At 35.1% G+C, this 21,342-nt stretch overlaps 1 protein-coding gene across 1 annotated transcript in view; it reads right to left on the bottom strand.

Annotated features, from left to right (window-relative positions):
* The window catches only part of ADAMTS6 (ADAM metallopeptidase with thrombospondin type 1 motif 6), a 280,816-nt gene that overhangs the window by 77,189 nt on the left and 182,285 nt on the right, over window positions 1-21,342 (bottom strand). Inside the window, exons 14-17 of the mRNA XM_066253589.1 lie at window positions 18,932-19,034; window positions 4,112-4,245; window positions 2,486-2,609; window positions 1,555-1,635 (exon numbers count right to left, since the gene is read on the bottom strand). Coding sequence (XP_066109686.1) covers window positions 1,555-1,635; window positions 2,486-2,609; window positions 4,112-4,245; window positions 18,932-19,034 — 442 coding nt within the window. The remainder of the gene's footprint in view (window positions 1-1,554; window positions 1,636-2,485; window positions 2,610-4,111; window positions 4,246-18,931; window positions 19,035-21,342) is intronic.

Raw genomic sequence — 21,342 nt, 5'->3', positions numbered from 1 at the left:
GATGATGGCCCACCAGCTTTTGGTTCCTTTGTTTCTTTACCGACTGTCCGAATCCAATGCAAACCTGCATGGGCTGGGCGGCAGTGATGGTGGCCGTGGCCACTGGCTTCACAATAAGCTAAATAATTTGTTTAGACACTTCACACAGAAAAAAGATATCTGTATGGATGAAATTAGGAAGACTGACAATTTTTAAAAGGATGTGGAACATTTGGAACTCTTCTATAATATTGGTGTTGTTGTAAAGTGCCAAAAGCTACAGAATTAATATTAATATTTTAGGAAATTTAAAGAACATTTTATTAATTTGGGCTAGGCATACAGAGCGATTTTGTAAGTGTGATTTCTATGCTTGTGTGCTTAGCATAAGACCAAGATGACATTGTGTTGTAAATGCGGAAAAGAGGAAGGAGACTTGGATTCCCTGACCTTCCCCCATACCTTTGGGGGAAGAGTCAATGGCTAGCCAGGTGTAGGGAGAAAAGTATTAAATCTTTTCTTAGGCTGATGGATCATTTGCAAGCATTTGTACCCATGGAAACCACCCCTCCTCTCCTAAAAATATGTAATTAATATATGTATTTCTAAACAAAAGGTATAAACTTATGCCATAATGTCAGGTTTTCTGACTTCCCATGTATAATTAGGAGTATATAAACAGCCCCTGAACTGTTTGGGGGAGCTGCACAATTTGGGTCTGTTGCCCTGTGTCAGCCATATGCGGCTGACATATTTAATAAATTTCCTCCTTTAATAACACTTTTCAAAAACTTAATTTGAACAACATGCCTCTACAAACACCCACAGATTTGTGATTTAGCTACTTTACAACAGTGTGAATACAAATAATACAACCAGTTTGGAAAAACTATTTAGTAATTTCTTATAAAGTTAAACATGTGTTTATATAACCTAGTTATTTCACTCCTAGGCTTTTATCTAGGAGAGATGAAAATATTTGTCCACACAAAGCTGTCCATAAATGTTCAAAGAAGCTTTATTCATTATGGTCAAAGACTGAACTTGAGATATACTCAACAATATAAATGAATCTCAAAAATACAGTACTATGTTGAGTTAAAAAAATAAAAGCCCATTTATGTGAAATTCTAAAAAAATAACATTAAATATAAGTCAGACCAAAGATCAATATTTGCCCGAAGCTAAGGCTAAAGGGGGGGTAGTCATGACTGCAAAGGCAAGTAAGAGAATGTTTTAGAGTTAGAAACGGTCTATACCTCGGTTGTAGTATATATATACTACATATATGCAATTGTCAGCAATCTTTGAACTGTACACTTTAATGGATGTACTTTATTATATATAAATTATACTCCAATAACATTAATTTTAAAAATCAAATGACTAACCCAGCAAAGAGTAAGCTATAAATTACTAATTTTTGTATTTAGTTCTCACATGTGGTCCTAAAAACTCAGATCTTCATTTTAGCTTGAAAGTACTCCATATCTCAACGTGCTTTATTTTTTCCTTTATGATACTGGGCTGTCTTTCCTTGTTAATTATTAAAACCTAGTAAAATATGCTACTCACCAATGTAGTTCTTTGACACAGCAACTTCTCTGACTTCAATATGAACAGAGCCTCTTGGTATCTGCACAACTTCCATGTAGCCTGGAAAATAGTATAAGTAGATTCTCAGCCTCAGTCAGAAAAAGAGTGCTTAGTAACCATTCAATAAAATGTTTCTTTATTTATGCTTCTTTTTACTTTTCACTTTACAAATTACAAAGTATATGCAAATTCCCCTTTGGGTTAATGAATACCTCTAGAATATTTTTCTCTTTTTCTCTAACATTGTCTCATGATAGCTTTAAAGTCTCAAAATGTAAAATATTGGTTCATTTTCTTTTTCTCAACCATGGGTCTCACATCAATACTCTATGGGAATTCCCATCTTAAAGAAATAGGGCAGCCTGACCAGGCAGTGGCGCAGTGGCTAGAGCATTGAACTGGGGCACAGAGGACCCAGGTTTGAAACCCCAAGGTCACCAGCTTGAGTGCAGGCTCATCTGGTTTGAGCGTGGGCTCACCAGCTTGGCTTGAAGCCCAAGGTCAATAGATTGAACCCAAGGTCGCTGGTTTGAGCAAAGGTTCACTAGCTCTCTGGTAGCCTCCCTCCCCCCACATATGAGAAAGCAATCAATGAACTAAGGCACTGCAACAAAGAGCTGATGCTTCTGATCTCTGTCCCTTCTTGTCTGTCTGTCCCTCTCTATCCCTCTCTCTGTATCTCTCTCTGTTAATCACAAAAATAAATAAATAAATAAAAATTAAAAATAAATAAACAGGGCAAAATGAAGTCAAATAGAAAGGATATAATATTTACTTGAAATATCCTACATGAAGCCACATTTGAAGGACTGAAAGCAATGCTGGGAATAAGCAAATCAAGAAATTTTAAAACAAGGGTGAGGGGAAAGATCTAATGTTTGGTAAGGAAGAGTTCTGTCTTCACACTCACCTCCTCTGGGCAACGATTCATTGAAGAACCCTTCAATGGCATCACATGTGCTTCCGTCCCCTCCACAGACTCGACATCTATCCTCCCTAGCATCGGATCCCAAAATGTTATCACAACCTACATGCTGAAAACAGAGAAGAATATTTAGTGTGTCAAAAAGAGGAATTCTTACTAATTAAATAAATATAGCTTATTCATTTACTTGGTTTTCCAGTAAAGGAAACCAAAACAGGAAACACTCTTCTCTTTCAGCTTTTACTGTTGCTCTCCAGTAAGTTGTAGCTAACATTTCTCAACACATAACTTTAAAGAACAAAATCTAGTTCCCCAGGAATGTATGTTTTATTTCTATCATAGATTTTTTTCCTTCATCTATAGACACCATGCTTCAATTCTTAAAATATTATACTTTGATAGCAATGGGCTCTTATACCCTAAAACAAGAAATGGGAGAACAAAGAAAAATGGCATTTACTCTTATACAGGTTTATAACAGCAAGAGTCCTGACTGAGCTGGTAGTTTGCCCTTTCTAAACCTCTGGCTCTTTTGAATAGCCAATTGTTAGTGTCAAGGATTAATTGTGGAATTCATGACTTGGTAAATCTTTAAAAATGAATACCTGTATCCACCAGCTGAATATAAGTGCCATAAATTCTACTTTTCGGTTTTTCATTTAATCATAGAAACATAGATTCTTATATATTTTTGGTATTTAAATTTATATATTTGACATTTAGCCAGTGATACCAAGCCTGTCATCTCTGAATAAAACTTGTACCTAAGTCTTTGTTATCTAAAAAGAATTTTAATATTGTCACAAAAGTAACTTTTTCTTCAATTAAACACATACACACACTGGACCATCAGATACATTTAGAGGCCAGTAGCCTGAAAGACAGAAATTTCTGCAAGAAATTATGAGATTAAGTATAAAAGAAGGTATTTAAAAACTCTTCTTTTTCAGTTTCTGGGACTTAGTATTGTACATCTTAAAATAAAACAAAAACAAAGAAAAATTGAGAACAGTGTTTTTTTTTGTGGCTTTTCTTATCATGATAAGATTCATACATAAGTCTTGCAAAAGAGCATAAATTTGCTCCTACAGCTTCCAACTAGTCTGGCTAATTCTCTAGAGTAAATTCTTTAATAAGATAAAGACTAACTCTATAATAAAATCTACTGTAAATGCTTTAAAAGGAGACAAAGTACAAAAAGCATACTTTCCTCACAACTCTGAAGAAAAATCATACTACGAAATACATCAAATAATCTTCCAATTTGGACATACGGTAGCCAAATAAGTAGTAAGAGCTGAATCCTCATCCCCTCTTTTCCTATCACCCTGTTTTTTAAACGGAACAGAATCTTAATATTTTATTAGTTGTAGCAATCACTATAAACATAAGTAGAACACCCGAATAAATCACATTTGTATGATGCTTGAATATCAATGGGTCATTCTACCTTCAACTATATATGTATAGTCATCCTTACTGGAAATTGAATTTCTCTAAAATATAGCTCTTTTATTAAAACTGAGCTTGGTAGTAATAGGCAGCTATTATCTGAGGAAAAACACTCTCAAAACTCCAACAAAAAGAAGTGAAATCGATCATCTGAGCAACCTTGCATTCTCCATTGATACAGATATCCAATGAATCGGCATTGCACTGAGTCCCATCAATCACTGCGGGGGCCCGTTCAGTGTAGAAATTGTAACCTTCAGCCAAGCAGTTTAACGCACAAGGTTTTACCCCACCTGAACAAATATAGTAAAAAAAAGAAATAAATGGAGTGGTTCTCCTAAGAAACAGTGATTCAATATTATCCATAGCAAATTTACAATTCACAGAGACATCTTGCCCTAACTATATTCATAGATGTATGGGTTTCTTTTCTCCTTTGCTAAAATTTCATGTTTATTTTCATTGTTTGTGCAACTTACTGAAGGTCCTACCAAGAGGTTTTAAAATTTTCAAAATTTAGTGCTTCCAATATATATTTAAAATATATTTTGGGTCAAAAGGGATCACAGTGGAGGTACCTGAATGTCGAAAAAAATAAATGAAATTAAAGCTATTTTTAAAAACAGACTAAGGAAATAAAGTTTAAGGAGGCTTGAGACAATAACCTAACATGACAAAAAAGAATTCCTGAGACATATGTAACTGGTTAGCTAAGCTGATACAAAAACTCTGTTATTTCTGCAAGCCTATGTTAGTTGTAATATAAAATTATTTTTACCTTTTAAAATATATCATATTCCATGAACATGGTTTTGCCATGGAGATAAATTGTTATCAGATTTACAAGTCAAAGTTAAAATTAATTATAGCATCAAAATTTAATAGTTAAAATAATATCTAATTTTATTTCATAAATAAATGTATATAACTCAAGTATTTTCATGCTGTCATTGAAATTTGTATTTTTTAAGGTTCATATAAAATATAGACATGAACAGGAGCAATTTAAAACACCAAATAGAGTACATATTGTAACCTCATTGCATATTGGAAAAATAGCAATAAATATATTTTATTCAAAACAGTACATGACAAAACAATTTATAAATAGGTAACTGATAATTTAAAATGTGACTGAAGAATACTGTCTGTTGAATCTTCATTTCATGAAGTTGAAAACACTTTGGTCATATTCTAATTACGCTGATAAAATTTCTCTTTGAAATAAAGCAAACCATTTCTAATAAAGAAAATAGGCAGAAAGAAGAAATGACAGACACGCCTAGGTCTCAGTGAAGGTAGAAACCAGGTTGGTGCAGAGTGAAGGTATGTGAAGTAAAAGAAAGAAGCCGGACGTCACGGAAATGGCGCCGTGAGAAGCGCGTCCGACAGCTCTCCCCTAAATCACAACAAATTTATCAACTAGAAACAGAAAAATTTATCCTCGGAGCATTCCGGAGTTCCACACAAACTGAAAGCAAAAGGACTGTTATCACTTGAATCTGAGAGACGAGGGTGTGGAGGAAGCTACCGCAGCGACGCTCATTCAAGCCGCCAGGGAGTGCGCCCGCGGTGAGTCAGCCCATATACTTGGGAACCGCAAGCCGCCGCTCGCGGCCGCGAGCCCGCGAGCTGCCTTGAACCCCCGCGGAACCGCCACCGCGAGCTGCCGCGAGCCCCCGCGGAACCGCCACCGCCACGAGCCGCCGCGCGCGCGCCCGGTCCGGTTGAGCACCGCTGACGTTCCCAGCGGCCCGCACACTGCGAGTGGGGGTCGCCGGCCACCGGTGCCCTGAGCGCCCCATTCGCGCACGTGCCTTGGGCATTCCACGCGCCCAGGGCGCCCTACTGGCCCGCACACCCAGGGGGCTCCATTATCCTATGCCTGGTGCGGTCCAGCCGCCAGCGGCGGGGCGAGCGGGAGAGGCTTGGGAGATTCTCTCCGTGGGCGGGGCACCTCACCCAGCCATTCAAGCTAACAATCAAGCGTTGGGGGAGGGGTGCGCGCAGGCAGCCTAAAATACCTTCTGAAACACAGCTGCGACCCAATCACTGAAATTAGCTTAACCCATAAAATCTGCGCACCCTCGGTTCTAATTGATAAGATCTCTCTCAGTTCAGCGATCCAAGACAAGAGGCGTGATATTTTTTAGTGCCTCTCGCTAAAGGGGCGGGGGCAACTTCTGATTGATAGAGCCTCCATATTCAGGGATAAACGCTAACAAGAAGGACTTGGCAGATAATAAGGTCTATACTACACTAGTCGTAAGCAGAGACTAGTGCCTCTTCTTCCCTGCAAAAACAGGCTACAAAGTGTGGAAAGCCTGGGTTGAGAGGTCCAACTAAATGATAGGCGCTGAACAGTCACCTTGACAACAATTGACTCCCACCCCCGCCTGATTACACTGGAGGCCCTGACTCTCAGAGCCTTTCCCAAAGCCTTGCACTGAGTGGGGATAGAGTGGGGATTTCCCAGCTCTTTGAGCCTCTTACTCCCCAGGCAGAAGCAGTTGCAGCCTTATAGCTGGATCACCAGGCTGCTAATTCAGAAAGGGGGGACTAGGAGAGAGAATCCAGGAAAGCAAACTCTCTCATCGTTGGACCCTGCAAACGCCAACAAGCCTTTACTTCCAGCAAGACTAAAGCCAATTATATGACATTGCCATAGAATCCCATCAACTGCAAATCCCTACCTAAGAGTGACACAGGGGCAGAGCCTGGGGTACAGAGTCACCGACTAGGAAGAAGGAGAGAAAAGAAAAAGGAAGAAGTTAACCTCTCAAAATCAAGAAAAACCCACAGACTTTACAACTTGATCCACTAATTTTTTTTTTGTTGTTGTTGTTGTTTGTTTCTTCTATCTTTTTGCCTTTATTTCCTCCACCTCGGTCCTTCTATTCTCTGCCCATCTTATGCTTCCCCTTTCTTGAACTACACTACCCATGAGTGTTGCATTTTATTTTTCTTCTTCATCCTCACCCTCCTTTAAGGTTATACTCCAAAACACTTAACTCTCACTCTCTCCTCTTTTGTTTTTTTTTGTTGTTGTTTTTTTTTTTGTCTTGCTTTATTTTGTTTTTTTTCTCCTCCTATTTTATTTCTTCCTTCGTTTTTCTCTTTTTCTTATTTTTTCCTTTCTATTCGTTTTTTCTTTTCTCATTTTACTTTCCTCCCATATAATCCTCAATCACGAACAAATTAGTTAATTTGGGACTCAAGGCTTTTTTTTGGTTTTATTTCTCTTTTTTGCTTTTGTTTTTATTTTTTTTCTCTCTTGTTTGTTTATTTTTGTGGCATTTTGGGTCCTCCCAACCCAAGGTCTCCATTGTATTTAGTCTTCGCTCCACTTAATACAACAGATTTTTACTTATTATTTTTATTTTTTCTTCTTTATTATTCTTTTTTGGTCCTTTTTTCTGATTCCCTCTTATCCCTCTCATTATATCTCTTAGTTGACCATCACTTACAAGCAAATCATCTTATGCTTGTCTAAGATTTTCTTCCTTTTTTTTTTTTTTTTTTTTTTTTTTGCATTTAGTAGGTCCCTACTCCCTTTTTTTGCCCCTTGAACTCTTCACCCCAAATCAGGCCCTCCATTATAGGCACGATATTTCCCTGAGGAGGGGAGAGGAGGGAAAGAGAAGAGAGAAAAAAGGGGGAAATAATAAATTATTACTGTTTTTTTTTGTGGGGTGTTTTACCCTTTTTTTTTTTTTTTCTTTTTACTCTTTATTAATTCTAATTAGTGCTATCAATAAGACCACCCTCAGATGCCGATAAGAAAGCGGAAATCAAATATTATGGATACAAAAGAAAGAGAGGTAACACAAATAGATGTGGAAAAATCTATGGAGAAAAGACTTAACATATTGGAAGCCTTGGAGCTAAATGACAGAGAATTTAAACTAGAAATCTTAAAAATACTCAGAGATATACAAGAAAACACAGAAAGGCAATATAGGGAGATCAGAAAACAACTCAATGAACACAAAGAATATATTACCAAGGAAATTGAAACTATAAAAACAAATCAAACAGAAATGAAAAACTCAATTCACGAGCTGAAAAACGAGGTAACAAGCTTAGCTAACAGAACAGCCCAGATTGAAGATAGGATTAGTGAAATAGAAGACAAACAACTTGAGGCACAACAGAGAGAAGAAGAAAGAGACTCAAAAATAATAAAAAACGAGAAAGCCCTACAGGAATTGTCTGACTCCATCAGAAAGAATAACATAAGAATAATAGGTATATCAGAGGGAGAAGAGAAAGAAAATGGAATGGAGAATATACTCAAACAAATAATAGATGAGAACTTCCCAAGCCTGTGGAAGGAACTAAAGCCTCAAATTCAAGAAGCAAACAGAACACCAAGTTTTCTTAACCCCAACAAACCCACTCCAAGGCACATCATAATAAAGATGACACAAACCAATGACAAAGAAAAAATTCTCAAGGCAGCCAGGGAAAAGAAGAGTACAACATATAAAGGAAGGCCTATTAGATTATCATCAGATTTCTCAGCAGAAACTCTACAAGCTAGAAGAGAGTGGACCCCAATATTTAAAGCCCTGAAAGAGAGGAACTTTCAGCCAAGAATACTATACCCATCAAAGCTATCCTTCAAGTATGAAGGAGATATAAAAACATTCACAAATACAGAAAAGATGAGAGAATTTATCAACAGAAAGCCCCCACTCCAGGAAATACTAAGGGGGGTTTTCCAACCAGATTCAAAGAACAAAAGAAAACAACACCACAAGTAACAGCTCCACCAAGAACACAATAAAACCAAACTTAAACTGTGACAACAAAGGAAAAAAAGGGGGGAGAGGATGGAGATTAACAGTAGCAAAGGATGATGAAGTGCAGAAATACTTATAAGATAGGGTACTACAATGAATATGGTAGGTACCCTTTTCATTACTTAATGGTAACCACCCTTAAAAAAACCACCACAAAAACACTTGACTTAAAAAAGGTAGCAACAGAGGAAAGAAGTATGGAACACAAACAAACAAAAACAAATGATAGAAAAACAAAAGAGAAGAATCAAACTAGATACAAAACTAACAGAAAGCAATTTATAAAATGGCAGTAGGGAACCCACAAGTGTCAATAATTACACTAAATGTAAATGGAATAAACTTACCAATAAAAAGACACAGAGTAGCAGAATGGATTAAAAAAGAAAATCCAACTATATGCTGCCTACAAGAAACACATCTAAGCAACAAGGATAAAAACAAATTCAAAGTGAAAGGCTGGAAAACAATACTCCAAGCAAACAACACCCAAAAAAAAGCAGGCGTAGCAATACTCATATCTAATAATGCTGACTACAAGACAGAAAAAGTACTCAGAGACAAAAATGGTCATTTCATAATGATTAAGGGGAAGTTGAATCAAGAAGACATAACAATCCTTAATATATATGCACCAAACCAAGGAGCACCAAAATATATAAGACAGCTACTTATTGACCTTAAAACAAAAACTAACAAAAATACAATCATACTTGGAGACCTCAATACACCGCTGACGGCTCTAGATCGGTCATCCAAACAGAGAATCAATAAAGATATAGTGGCCTTAAACAAAATACTAGAACACCTGGATATGATAGACATCTACAGGACACTTCATCCCAAAGCGACAGAGTATACATTTTTCTCTAGTGTACATGGAACATTCTCAAGAATTGACCATATGTTGGGCCACAAAGACAATATCAGCAAATTTAGAAAAATTGAAATTGTACCAAGCATATTTTCTGATCATAAAGCCCTGAAACTAGAATTCAACTGCAAAAAAGAGGGGGAAAAACCCACAAAAATGTGGAAACTAAACAACATACTTCTAAAAAATGAATGGGTCAAAGAAGAAATAAGCGCAGAAATCAAAAGATATATACAGACAAATGAAAATGAAAATACGACATATCAGAATCTCTGGGATGCAGCAAAAGCAGTAATAAGAGGAAAGTTCATATCACTTCAGGCCTACATGAACAAACAAGAGAGAGCCGAAGTAAACCACTTAACTTCACACCTTAAGGAACTAGAAAAAGAAGAACAAAGACAACCCAAAACCAGCCAAAGAAAGGAGATAATAAAAATCAGAGCAGAAATAAATGAAATAGAGAACAGAAAAACTATAGAAAAAGTCAATAAAACAAAGAGCTGGTTCTTTGAAAAGATCAACAAAATTGACAAACCCTTGGCAAGACTCACCAAGGAAAAAAGACACAGGACTCAAATAAATAAAATCCAAAATGAAAGAGGAGAGATCACCACAGACATCATAGAAATACAAAGAATTATTGTAGAATACTATGAAAAATTATATGCCACCAAATACAACAACCTAGAAGAAATGGATAAATTCCTAGAACAATACAACCTTCCTAGACTGAGTCATGAAGAAGCAGAAAGCCTAAACAGACCAATCAGCAGGGAGGAAATAGAAAAAACTATTAAAAATCTCCCCAAAACTAAAAGTCCAGGCCCAGACGGTTATACTAGTGAATTCTATCAAACATTCAAAGAAGACTTGGTTCCTATTCTACTCAAAGTCTTCCAAAAAATTGAAGAAGAAGTAATACTTCCAAACACATTTTATGAGGCCAACATAACCCTCATACCAAAACCTGGCAAGGATGGCACAAAGAAAGAAAACTACAGACCAATATCTCTAATGAATACAGATGCTAAAATACTAAACAAAATACTGGCAAACCGAATACAACAACATATTAAAAAAATAATACATCATGATCAAGTGGGATTCATCCCAGAATCTCAAGGATGGTTCAACATACGCAAAACGGTTAACGTAATACACCATATCAACAAAACAAAGAACAAAAACCACATGATCTTATCAATAGATGCAGAAAAGGCTTTTGATAAAATACAACACAATTTTATGTTTAAGACTCTCAACAAAATGGGTATAGAAGGAAAATATCTCAACATGATAAAGGCCATATATGATAAACCATCAGCCAACATCCTATTAAACGGCATAAAACTGAGGACTTTCTACCTTAAATCAGGAACAAGACAGGGTTGTCCACTCTCTCCACTCTTATTCAACGTGGTGCTAGAAGTTCTGGCCAGAGCAATCAGACAAGACAAAGAAATAAAAGGCATCCATATCGGAAAAGAAGAAGTAAAGCTATCACTTTTTGCTGATGATATGATCCTATACATCGAAAACCCGAAGGACTCCACAAAAAGATTATTAGAAACAATAAACCAATACAGTAAGGTCGCAGGATACAAAATTAACATACAAAAGTCCATAGCCTTTCTATATGCCAACAATGAAATATTAGAAAACGAACTCAAAAAAATAATCCCCTTCACGATTGCAACAAAAAAAATAAAATACCTAGGAATAAACATAACAAAGAACGTAAAGGACCTATATAATGAAAATTACAAAGCATTGTTAAGGGAAATCGAAAAAGATACAATGAGATGGAAAAATATTCCTTGTTCTTGGATAGGAAGAATAAATATAATCAAAATGGCCATATTACCCAAAGCAATATACAAATTTAATGCAATTCCCATCAAAATCCCTATGAGATTTTTTAAAGAAATGGAACAAAAAATCATCAGATTTATATGGAACTATAAAAAACCCCGAATAGCCAAAACAATCCTAAGGAAAAAGAATGAAGCTGGGGGCATTACAATACCTGACTTTAAACTATATTATAGGGCCACGATAATCAAAACAGCATGGTATTGGCAGAAAAATAGACACTCAGACCAATGGAACAGAATAGAAAGCCCAGAAATAAAACCACATATATATGGTCAAATAATCTTTGATAAAGGGGCCAACAACACACAATGGAGAAAAGAAAGCCTCTTCAACAAATGGTGTTGGGAAAACTGGAAAGCCACATGCAAAAGAATGAAACTCGACTACAGCCTGTCCCCGTGTACTAAAATTAATTCAAAATGGATCAAAGACCTAAATATAAGACCTGAAACAATAAAGTACATAGAAGAAGACATAGGTACTAAAATCATGGACCTGGGTTTTAAAGAACATTTTATGAACTTGACTCCAATGGCAAGAGAAGTGAAGGCAAAGATAAATGAATGGGACTACATCAGAATTAAAAGTTTTTGCTCAGCAAGAGAAACTGATATCAAAATAAACAGACAGCCAACTATATGGGAACTGATATTTTCAAACGACAGCTCAGATAAGGGCCTAATATCCAAAATTTACAAAGAACTCATAAAACTCAACAACAAACAAACAAGCAATCCAATAAAAAAATGGGAAGAGGACATGAACAGACACTTCTCCCAGGAAGAGATACAAATGGCCAACAGATATATGAAAAGATGCTCAGCTTCATTAGTTATTAGAGAAATGCAAATCAAAACTACAATGAGATACCACCTCACCCCTGTTAGATTAGCTATTATCAACAAGACGGGTAATAGCAAATGTTGGAGAGGCTGTGGAGAAAAAGGAACCCTCATTCACTGTTGGTGGGACTGTAAAGTAGTACAACCATTATGGAGGAAAGTATGGTGGTTCCTCAAAAAACTGCAAATAGAACTACCTTATGACCCAGCAATCCCTCTACTGGGTATATACCCCAAAACCTCAGAAACATTGATACGTGAAGACACATGTAGCCCCATGTTCATTGCAGCACTGTTCACAGTGGCCAAGACATGGAAACAACCAAAAAGCCCTTCAATAGAAGACTGGATAAAGAAGATGTGGCACATATACACTATGGAATACTACTCAGCCATAAGAAATGATGACATCAGATCATTTACAGCAAAATGGTGGGATCTTGATAACATTATAAGGAGTGAAATAAGCAAATCAGAAAAAAACAAGAACTACATGATTCCATACATTGGTGGAACATAAAAATGAGACTAAGAGACATGGACAAGAGTGTGGTGGTTACCAAGGGGGGGGGGGGGAGGGAGGACATGGGAGGGAGGGAGGGAGAGTTAGGGGGAGGGGGAGGGGCACAGAGAACTAGATAGAGGGTGACGGAGGACAATCTGACTTTGGGCGAGGGGTTTGCAACATAATTTGATGACAAAATAACCTAGACATGTTTTCTTTGAATATATGTACCCTGCTTTATTAATGTCATCCCATTACCATTAATAAAAATTTATTAAAAAAAAAAAAAAAAAAAAAGAAAGAAGCCAACTTGTTGGTGAAGACAACGGTAACTTAGACACAGAACATTAAAGGAGAGCACTGTCATAGTTGATTGTAACCATGCAAGATGATGGCCCACTATTGTCAGACATCCTGGGTTTTTTGTGGTTTTGTTTTTTTGTTGTTGTTTTTTGTAGGGGGGGTTTTCAGGAGAAAACTTAGGCTTTTGAAATGTCAACTGTTCTTGGCAACTCATTCAAATTTTCAAAAATACTGTGGAGGTTAAAACATGTATGTAAGTAAAAAACTTTTCCTGAACTGCCAGTTTATACCCACTGACCTAAGTTCATGTTTTCTTCCATTTTCTTTGTCTGTAGGCTATGTAACTTCTGTATGATTTATAAGGTTATTATTAAGCTTAGGTTAATGATACATTTTGCTGTCTTGAGCACAGAAATAATGAGTAATAAACAAAATAATGAGTAATAAACAAAAGATATCATGGTATTGATATCTATTTTTATAAGATTCTCATAAATAAAACTATCCTAAATTTTTATGAATATTACGGAGATTTTTTCATTACTACCCAATATGGTTCTTTTCCAATTTTTTATTGTAATGCTTTGAAATTTAATGTAGCTTTTTATGTAACAGGCTTTCAAAAGATAACACTAGTCTTTTATTTATTCAATTTTAATACTATATTAATTGTGTAAGGTAGTATTTGATAGCCAAGACATATAATTGCTGTGGTTGCATTCCTTATCCCACTGTATTACATGATAATACTAGGAATCAATTTCCTCTTTTTTCACTGCTGAAGATGTATTTAGCTTCCTCTGCTATGAGTTTTCAAAAGAGGTACTGCTATTATTTCTTTTTTTAAATTCAGCAAGAGGAGGGGAGGCAGAGACAGACTCCCATATGCACCCTGATCAGGATCCACATGGCAAGCCCACTAGGGAGCAATGCTCAGCCCATCTAGCACTTTGCTCTGTTGCTCAGCAACTGAGCTCTTCTTAGCACCTGAGGTAGAGGCTATGGAGTCATCCTCAGCACCTGGGGCCAACTCGCTCCAATCAAGCCATGGCTGCAGGAGGGGAAGAAAGAAAGAGAGAGGAGGGGCTGGGGTAGAGAAGCAGAGAGTTGGCTCTCCTGTGTGCCCAACTGGGAATCAAACCCAGGACATCCACATGCCAGGCTGATGCTCTACTACTGAGCCAACTGGCCAGGGCCAAGTACTGCTATTATTTCAAGAAGGGATATAAGATTATTCTCTAAAAGAAAGGTCACACTACTAATTACCTTTGGTTAAAGCTTATTATGAAGTAGAATTAATTTATTCCACACACAATTATCTAGGTGATAATTAAATTTTTGAATTATTTCAGACACTTTTTCTCTTCCTACAGTAAGATAAAACAATCCCAAATGTATTTGTACCTAATAAAAGTAATTCAAAATACAGAAAATAAAACTTATTTTAAAAACCCCAAATCTAATAGTTCAAGATTTTAATATATTTCCCTCAATAATTAATAGAACTAAAACAAAAAAATCAGAAAGAATATAAAAGATTTGAATAACACTATAAGCTAACTTGACCTCCTGAATATTTATATAACACTATATCCAACAATTTCACAAAACACATCTTTTTCAAGTATACACAGAATATTCACCAACATGGATAATAGCTGTGTAATAAAACAGATTTCAATTAAGTTAAAAATTTTTAATCATACAGAGTATTCTCTAACCCTAATAAAGTTAAAAATTAGTAATTTAAAATCTAGAATATGTAAAATTTTTCAAAATAACAATAACAGTTCTAAATAACCCATGGGTCAAAGAAGAAATAACAATGTAAATAAAAAAATGTTTTAAACTTAAGGAAATAAAAACTTCAAATTTGGGGAATGCAGAAAAGCAAACTAAATTCACAATAAAAAGAAATAATATATAAGCAAATATTAATAAAAGAGGAAAAACACAGTAACATAGAAAATTACTAAAGCTAAAAGTTGATTCTCTGAAAACCTCAAAAAAACTGATCAAAAAAAGAGAGAAAATACATATTATGGATATCAGAAATGAAAGAGCATACAACATTGCAATATTAAACAGGATAATAAGAAAATGTTATGATCAGTTTTCTGTCAATAAGTTGGACATGGATATAACAAATTTATTAAAGACATGAATTTGAAAACTCACATAAAATTTTAAAAATATAAATAGTTCTTTTATCTGTTAAAGGAGTTGAATTGATAATAATTTTTTTTCACAAAGAAAATAACAAGCTTACATGGCTTTACTACTGAAATTTATTCCAAGGATGAAATAATACCAAACTTTTTCAAAATAAATAAGAACTCTATTCCAGGAAGTCAGTATAACTCTGGTACCAAAAATTGTCAAAGACATGAAAAAAATAAAATTTAGAAATTAGTTTTCCTTATAAACATAGATGCAAATATTCTTAATAAAATATTAGCAATTAAATCCAATAACATATAAAAGGATAATAAATCATCACTACATAGGTTTTATCCTAGGAATAAAAGGTTGTTTGACATTATAAAATTTATCAAGTAATTTACCATATTAATAGAATGAGGAAGAAAATCACATAAAGTTAACACATGCACAAACTGTACTGAAGGACCAAGCCAGTACATTAAGACAAGAAAATGAAATAAGTGTAAAGATTAAAATAGATAGTCCCTATTACCAAATAACATGACAATTTAGCAAGAAAATCCTAAGGTAACTGAATACAAAGTAAATATATTAACATCCATTTGATTTTTATACACTAGAGCAGGGGTCCCCAAACTACAGCCCGTGGGCCACATGCGGCCCCCTGAGGCCATTTATCCGGCCCCTGCTGCACTTCTGGAAGGGGCACTTCTTTCATTGGTGGTCAGTGAGAGGAGCATAGTTCCCATTGAAATACTGGTCAGTTTGTTGATTTAAATTTACTTGTTCTTTATTTTAAATATTGTATTTGTTCCCATTCTGTTTTTTTACTTTAAAATAAGATATGTGCAGTGTGCATAGGGATTTGTTCATAGTTTTTTTTATAGTCTGGCCCTCCAACGGTCTGAGGGACAGTGAACTGGCCCTCTGTGTAAAAAGTTTGAGGACCCCTGCACTAGTTAACAATTAAAAAATGAAATATTTAAAGCTTTTATATATAATAATGTCAAAACATATAATTTATGCAGAAATAAACTTAACAAAAAATGTCCAAGACCTGACACCTAAAACTAAAAAACATGGCTAAGAAAAATTAAAGGAAACAAAAATACATAGGGATATATACCATGTTCATAAATAGGAACATTCAATATTAGAATTTATCAATTCTCCATGTTCAACCTTGATAAAAAGCATAAGTCCAGCATGTATTTTCTGTAGAAATTAACAACAAATTTTATAATTTATTTGGAAATGCTTAGAAGTACTTAAAAGCCTGACCTGTGGTGGAGCAGTGGATAAAGCATCAACCTAGAATGCTGAGGTCGCCTGTTCGAAACCTGTAAAGGTACATATGAAAAGCAACTACGAGTTGATACTTCCTGCTCCTCTCACCCCCCTTCTCTCTCTCTCCTCTCTCTCTAAAATTAATAAATAAAATCTTTTTTAAAAAGTACTTAGAATATCCAAATAATTCTTTATAAAAATAAAAAATTTGGAGGAACTTATGCTACCTGTGTTCAAGACAATACAGTTACAGTAATTAACTCAGGTAGGCTCTAACATACGGTTGACAAATAGATTGAAGATACAAATAGAGTTTATTAATACACTACAAATGTACACCATACCCTTAAATTATTTTTAGATTGTTCATCTAAATGTAATGATCAAAAACATGGCTTTTAGAAGAAAATATCATCTTGAGTTACAGAAGGCAAAGATTTTAAAGACAGGGCACAGAACACAAAAACCTTGAAAAATTAGAATTTATCAAAATTAAAATCCTATACTGATCTAAAACACCATTTAAAAAATAACAGAAAGCCACAGACCGTGAGAAGATACTTGTAAAACTTAAGTGATAAATTACTTTCACTCAAGAATAAAAAAATAAAACATCAAATAGGCAAAATATTTGAACACTTTACCAAAAAAGGTATGTAAATAGTCAGTAAACACATGAAAACATGTTCAACACAATCAATAGTCATAAATGCAAATTAAAAGGACACTGAGACACCATTATACACCCACCAGACAATTAAAAACATCAAATTTTGGCAAGGACATGGAACAAACAGAACTCATACATTGCTAGTGGGAGTGGGATGTGGTACAATCACTTTGGAAAAATATCTGATAGTTTCTTTTAAAACTAAACTCACACCTATCTTATTACCTAGCAATTTTACCACTAATTGTTTACCCAAGAGAAATAATGACATATGCCCATAAAAATATGCATATACAAATGTTCACAGCAGCTTATTCATAACAACTGTAAACTAGAAACACTCCAGGTGTCCATCAATAGCAGGATGGAAAAGCAAACTGGTTATTGTAATAGAATACTGCTTAGCAATAAAAAGGAATGGACTACTTACTTATACATAACAACAATGTGGATAGACTTTTTAAATATTAGGCTTAAAGAAGCCTTGCACAAAAGAGTAAATATGACATAATTTCATTTCTATGAAGTTCTGGAATAGACAAAACTAATCTATGGTAAGAAAAAACATCAGAACACTAGTTCCCTCTTAGAACAAGTAGGTAGAGGTCACTATTGATTGGTAAGGACTATGAGGATTCTGCATATCTGAGGTAATGAAATGTTCTGTTATCTCCAAATGGTTTTACAAGCGTATGCATTTTTTAAAACTCAGGGTAAGTCCAAGTTAAGATTTGCGCATTTCATTTTAATGTACATATTCTTACCTTTAAAAAAAAGTAAATAAATATTGAACTGTGGTTAATACTATACATGCTTATATATTTATAGAAAAGGATATTATTAATGGCTACAGTTTAATTTGAAATGCATCCAGAAAAGGGATAGATTGATAAATAGAGAAATGACTAGATATGTGATAAAAAATGTATACTAAAATGTTAATGGTAGAATATTGGTGAGAGGTATACATTTGTCACTGTAAAATTATATCAATATTGCTCTATGTTGAAAAATTTTCAAAAATGTTAAAATAAGCAAAAAATTTAAACATACATTCAACTTTTGCAAGACAAAACTTTAACAAAATTTAGTTTGTATTTTAGGAACATAGAAAACTTCTTGTGCTTTTACTAAACAATTGTTGTTTGACACACACCCAAATTAAAGAGCAAAAATGTTTTCCAACGTTAAAGAATAATAATATAGAAAGATCCTTAGCCTTTTCCCAAGAAAGAACACAGATTTTTCTGGCCTCTTTGAGTTGATTTATATTATTATAATTTGTTTTTAGTGTGGTAACTCTAAATACAACCTGATTATTAACAATTATAATATAATGTCCATATACCTCAAGGAAGTCAGGAACTCAAAAATATTATTTAGTTTTATATCAAGCCTTATTACACTGTTAAATAAAATTGTTTTTCAAAAAATAATTTCTGATCATTTGTACTAACATATAAACTTTAGTACAGGGAAACTAAAACATGAGACCTTTAGCGTACTATCAGCATTTTCCTGTTTTGGTTTATAAAAACTAAATCTTACTAGTGTGTGTAGGAATGTGCGTGTGTGTTTGTATGTATTTATATATTCCTTTATGATTGCAAAGCTCTCAAGCATGATGAATGCTCTGCCGGCTTATACATTACCTCCAGTATAGGGTTTCCAGTTATAAAACTTTCCACGGAAAGGCATATTGTCAAAGTCTGCACACTGTTTCTCTCGAAAATCTCGGGCCCCCAAAGGACATGGCTAAAATAAAATAAAATCATAAATGGTACCATTGTTGAAAATTTCCAAAACCAAGGGACAATGTCCTGAAAATTAAAATTGCTTGAACTCCATCACATTAGCTCACTGCCTTATTCTGTGGCTATAATTCTGGCATTCGCTTTACTGTTTTACAACCAGCATTCAGACTGAAGTGTCTGAATTGTAATCTTAGCCACAGCAGAAATAACTGAAGTCATTTAAACAAAGTTAAGTGTTAGATAGTTTCCATATAACTTTACACTCAGTCGCATGTCAGAGTCCACTTTGCGATCAATCCATCAGGTATCTCCTTATAAACACATATAAAAACTAGGAGAAGAAACTAATACATAAAATCTTTTTTGGTAGCAGTCCTTGAGGTCCAGTTGCCACGGCTACTCCCAGCTCTTTATTTTAAGGAATCAAGAGGCAGGTTTGTAACATGACATTCAGCACTATTAATTGTGGTTTGGATCCCTCCTACTCTAACTGTTTACTGTCTAGCTCTGACAAAAACCATATTTAAAGGCATGGGATGAACTGGGCAGAATGCTAGGCCTCAAGTTTAAACACCTTCAAACTCAAGGAATTTGGACTTAATAGGAATTACATTTCATCTTTACCATCACAGGAAAAAAAATAGTAATTTGTTTCAAAACATGTACATGTTAGGTAGAGGAGAGAGGAGGATGTTGGGAAGGTAAAAAGAGAATTATTTGTTTTTAAAAAATTGGAATGCTATTTCCACCAGAATTTTTTAGGAAGAAAATCTTGCCAATCTAGCGAGGTCCAGATGCCAAATACCACAGGGCCATCCTAAATTCAATAGTTAAGCTCATAAAGAAATAAAAGTATAACATCCTACAGTGTTTGATCAATAATATGGCTTAATTTGATGTATCTTTCGGAGTTCTGCAGCTATCGTACCTAAAACACAAAGCTACTGCTTTTGAAACACTGGCCAAGGAACATCCTCTTTAAATATGGAAGAACAGAGCAAGTAATTAGATAAAATTATTAATTGTGAATAAATGAGGAGTATGTCACAGACACTGTTGGATATCCTTTTTACCACCTTCCCTAAGACTTCTACATGTACTTGATACAGTTTTCTGAGGTCAGTACATTGCAAACAGCCCCTTGAGGCATGTGTAAAAATAAGAGACCACAATGTGCAAATATGTGCATGGTCATCAATACTTCCTATATACTGTGGTTCAAATTTCTACCATATCAAGTCCAAAGCCTCAGATTCTGAAAATAGGGACAGCAGGGCTACACTCTGTTATGAGCCCTGGATTTTAAAATATTTTTCTTCACATTAAAATATGATGCTGCAGCCAACCTGTGGTGGTACAGTGGATAAAGTGTCAACCTAGAACGCAGAGGTTGCTGGTTCAAAAGCCTGGGCTTGCCTGGTCACGGCCCATATGTGAGTTGATGCTTCCTGCTCCCCATTCTCTCTCTTTCTCTCTCTCTCTCTCTCTCTCTCTCCCCTCTAAAATGAATACATAAAAAGTCTTTTTTAAAATAGCTTAAATATATATATAAAGCTGCAATGCCAAACCTAATAATTCTGCTTACCGAATTACCCTTCTTACCTTTGTTTTAATGCAAAATAACTATGAACCATAGGCTACATTGTGCATGATATTGGTAAAGATACACTTTCCACCTTTTGTTTCACGGTAAGCTAATGCTTTCCTCTTCTAGCCATTTTCAGGGAATTCCATACAAAGACTAAAGTTGAGAATGGCTCTGCCATGCAGCAAGACTAGTTTTTAAGTAAATATTATCAATTTTAAAAAAATACAAATAGTCTGACTGGTGGTCAGATGGATTGGAGAGAGTGTCAACCTGGGACGCTGAGGTCCCAGGTTTGAAACCCCAAGGTCACTGGCCTGAGCATGGGATAATAGACATGATCCCAAGGTCACTGGCTTGAAGCCCATGGTTGCTGGCTTGAGCAAGGGGTCACTCGCTCTGCTGGAGCCCCCTGGTCAAGGCACATATGAGAAAGCAGTCAATGAACAAGTAAAGTGACGCAACTATGAGTTGATGCTTCTCCTTTCTCTTCCTTCCTTCCCAAAAAATAATACAAATAATTTTAACTCTATCTATAATTTTTTACATAAAAACCTTAGAATTTATAAAGCATCAACCACCTAAAAGTTCATCCAAGCATGGCTTTCAATGTAGTTGGAGAAACAAGATACAAATAGAAAAACAACAGCCCCATTTCAAGCAATAAGTGTATGACGGCAGGTTACAGGTTGCCCATAAATGTTGTATAAAAGTGAAGAATTAA

The sequence above is a fragment of the Saccopteryx bilineata genome, chromosome 1 (genome assembly GCF_036850765.1).
Source record: "Saccopteryx bilineata isolate mSacBil1 chromosome 1, mSacBil1_pri_phased_curated, whole genome shotgun sequence".
Taxonomy (NCBI): Eukaryota; Metazoa; Chordata; class Mammalia; order Chiroptera; family Emballonuridae; genus Saccopteryx; species Saccopteryx bilineata.
Note: the sequence above shows the minus strand (reverse complement) of the source record. Positions and strands in the feature narration are given on the sequence as shown.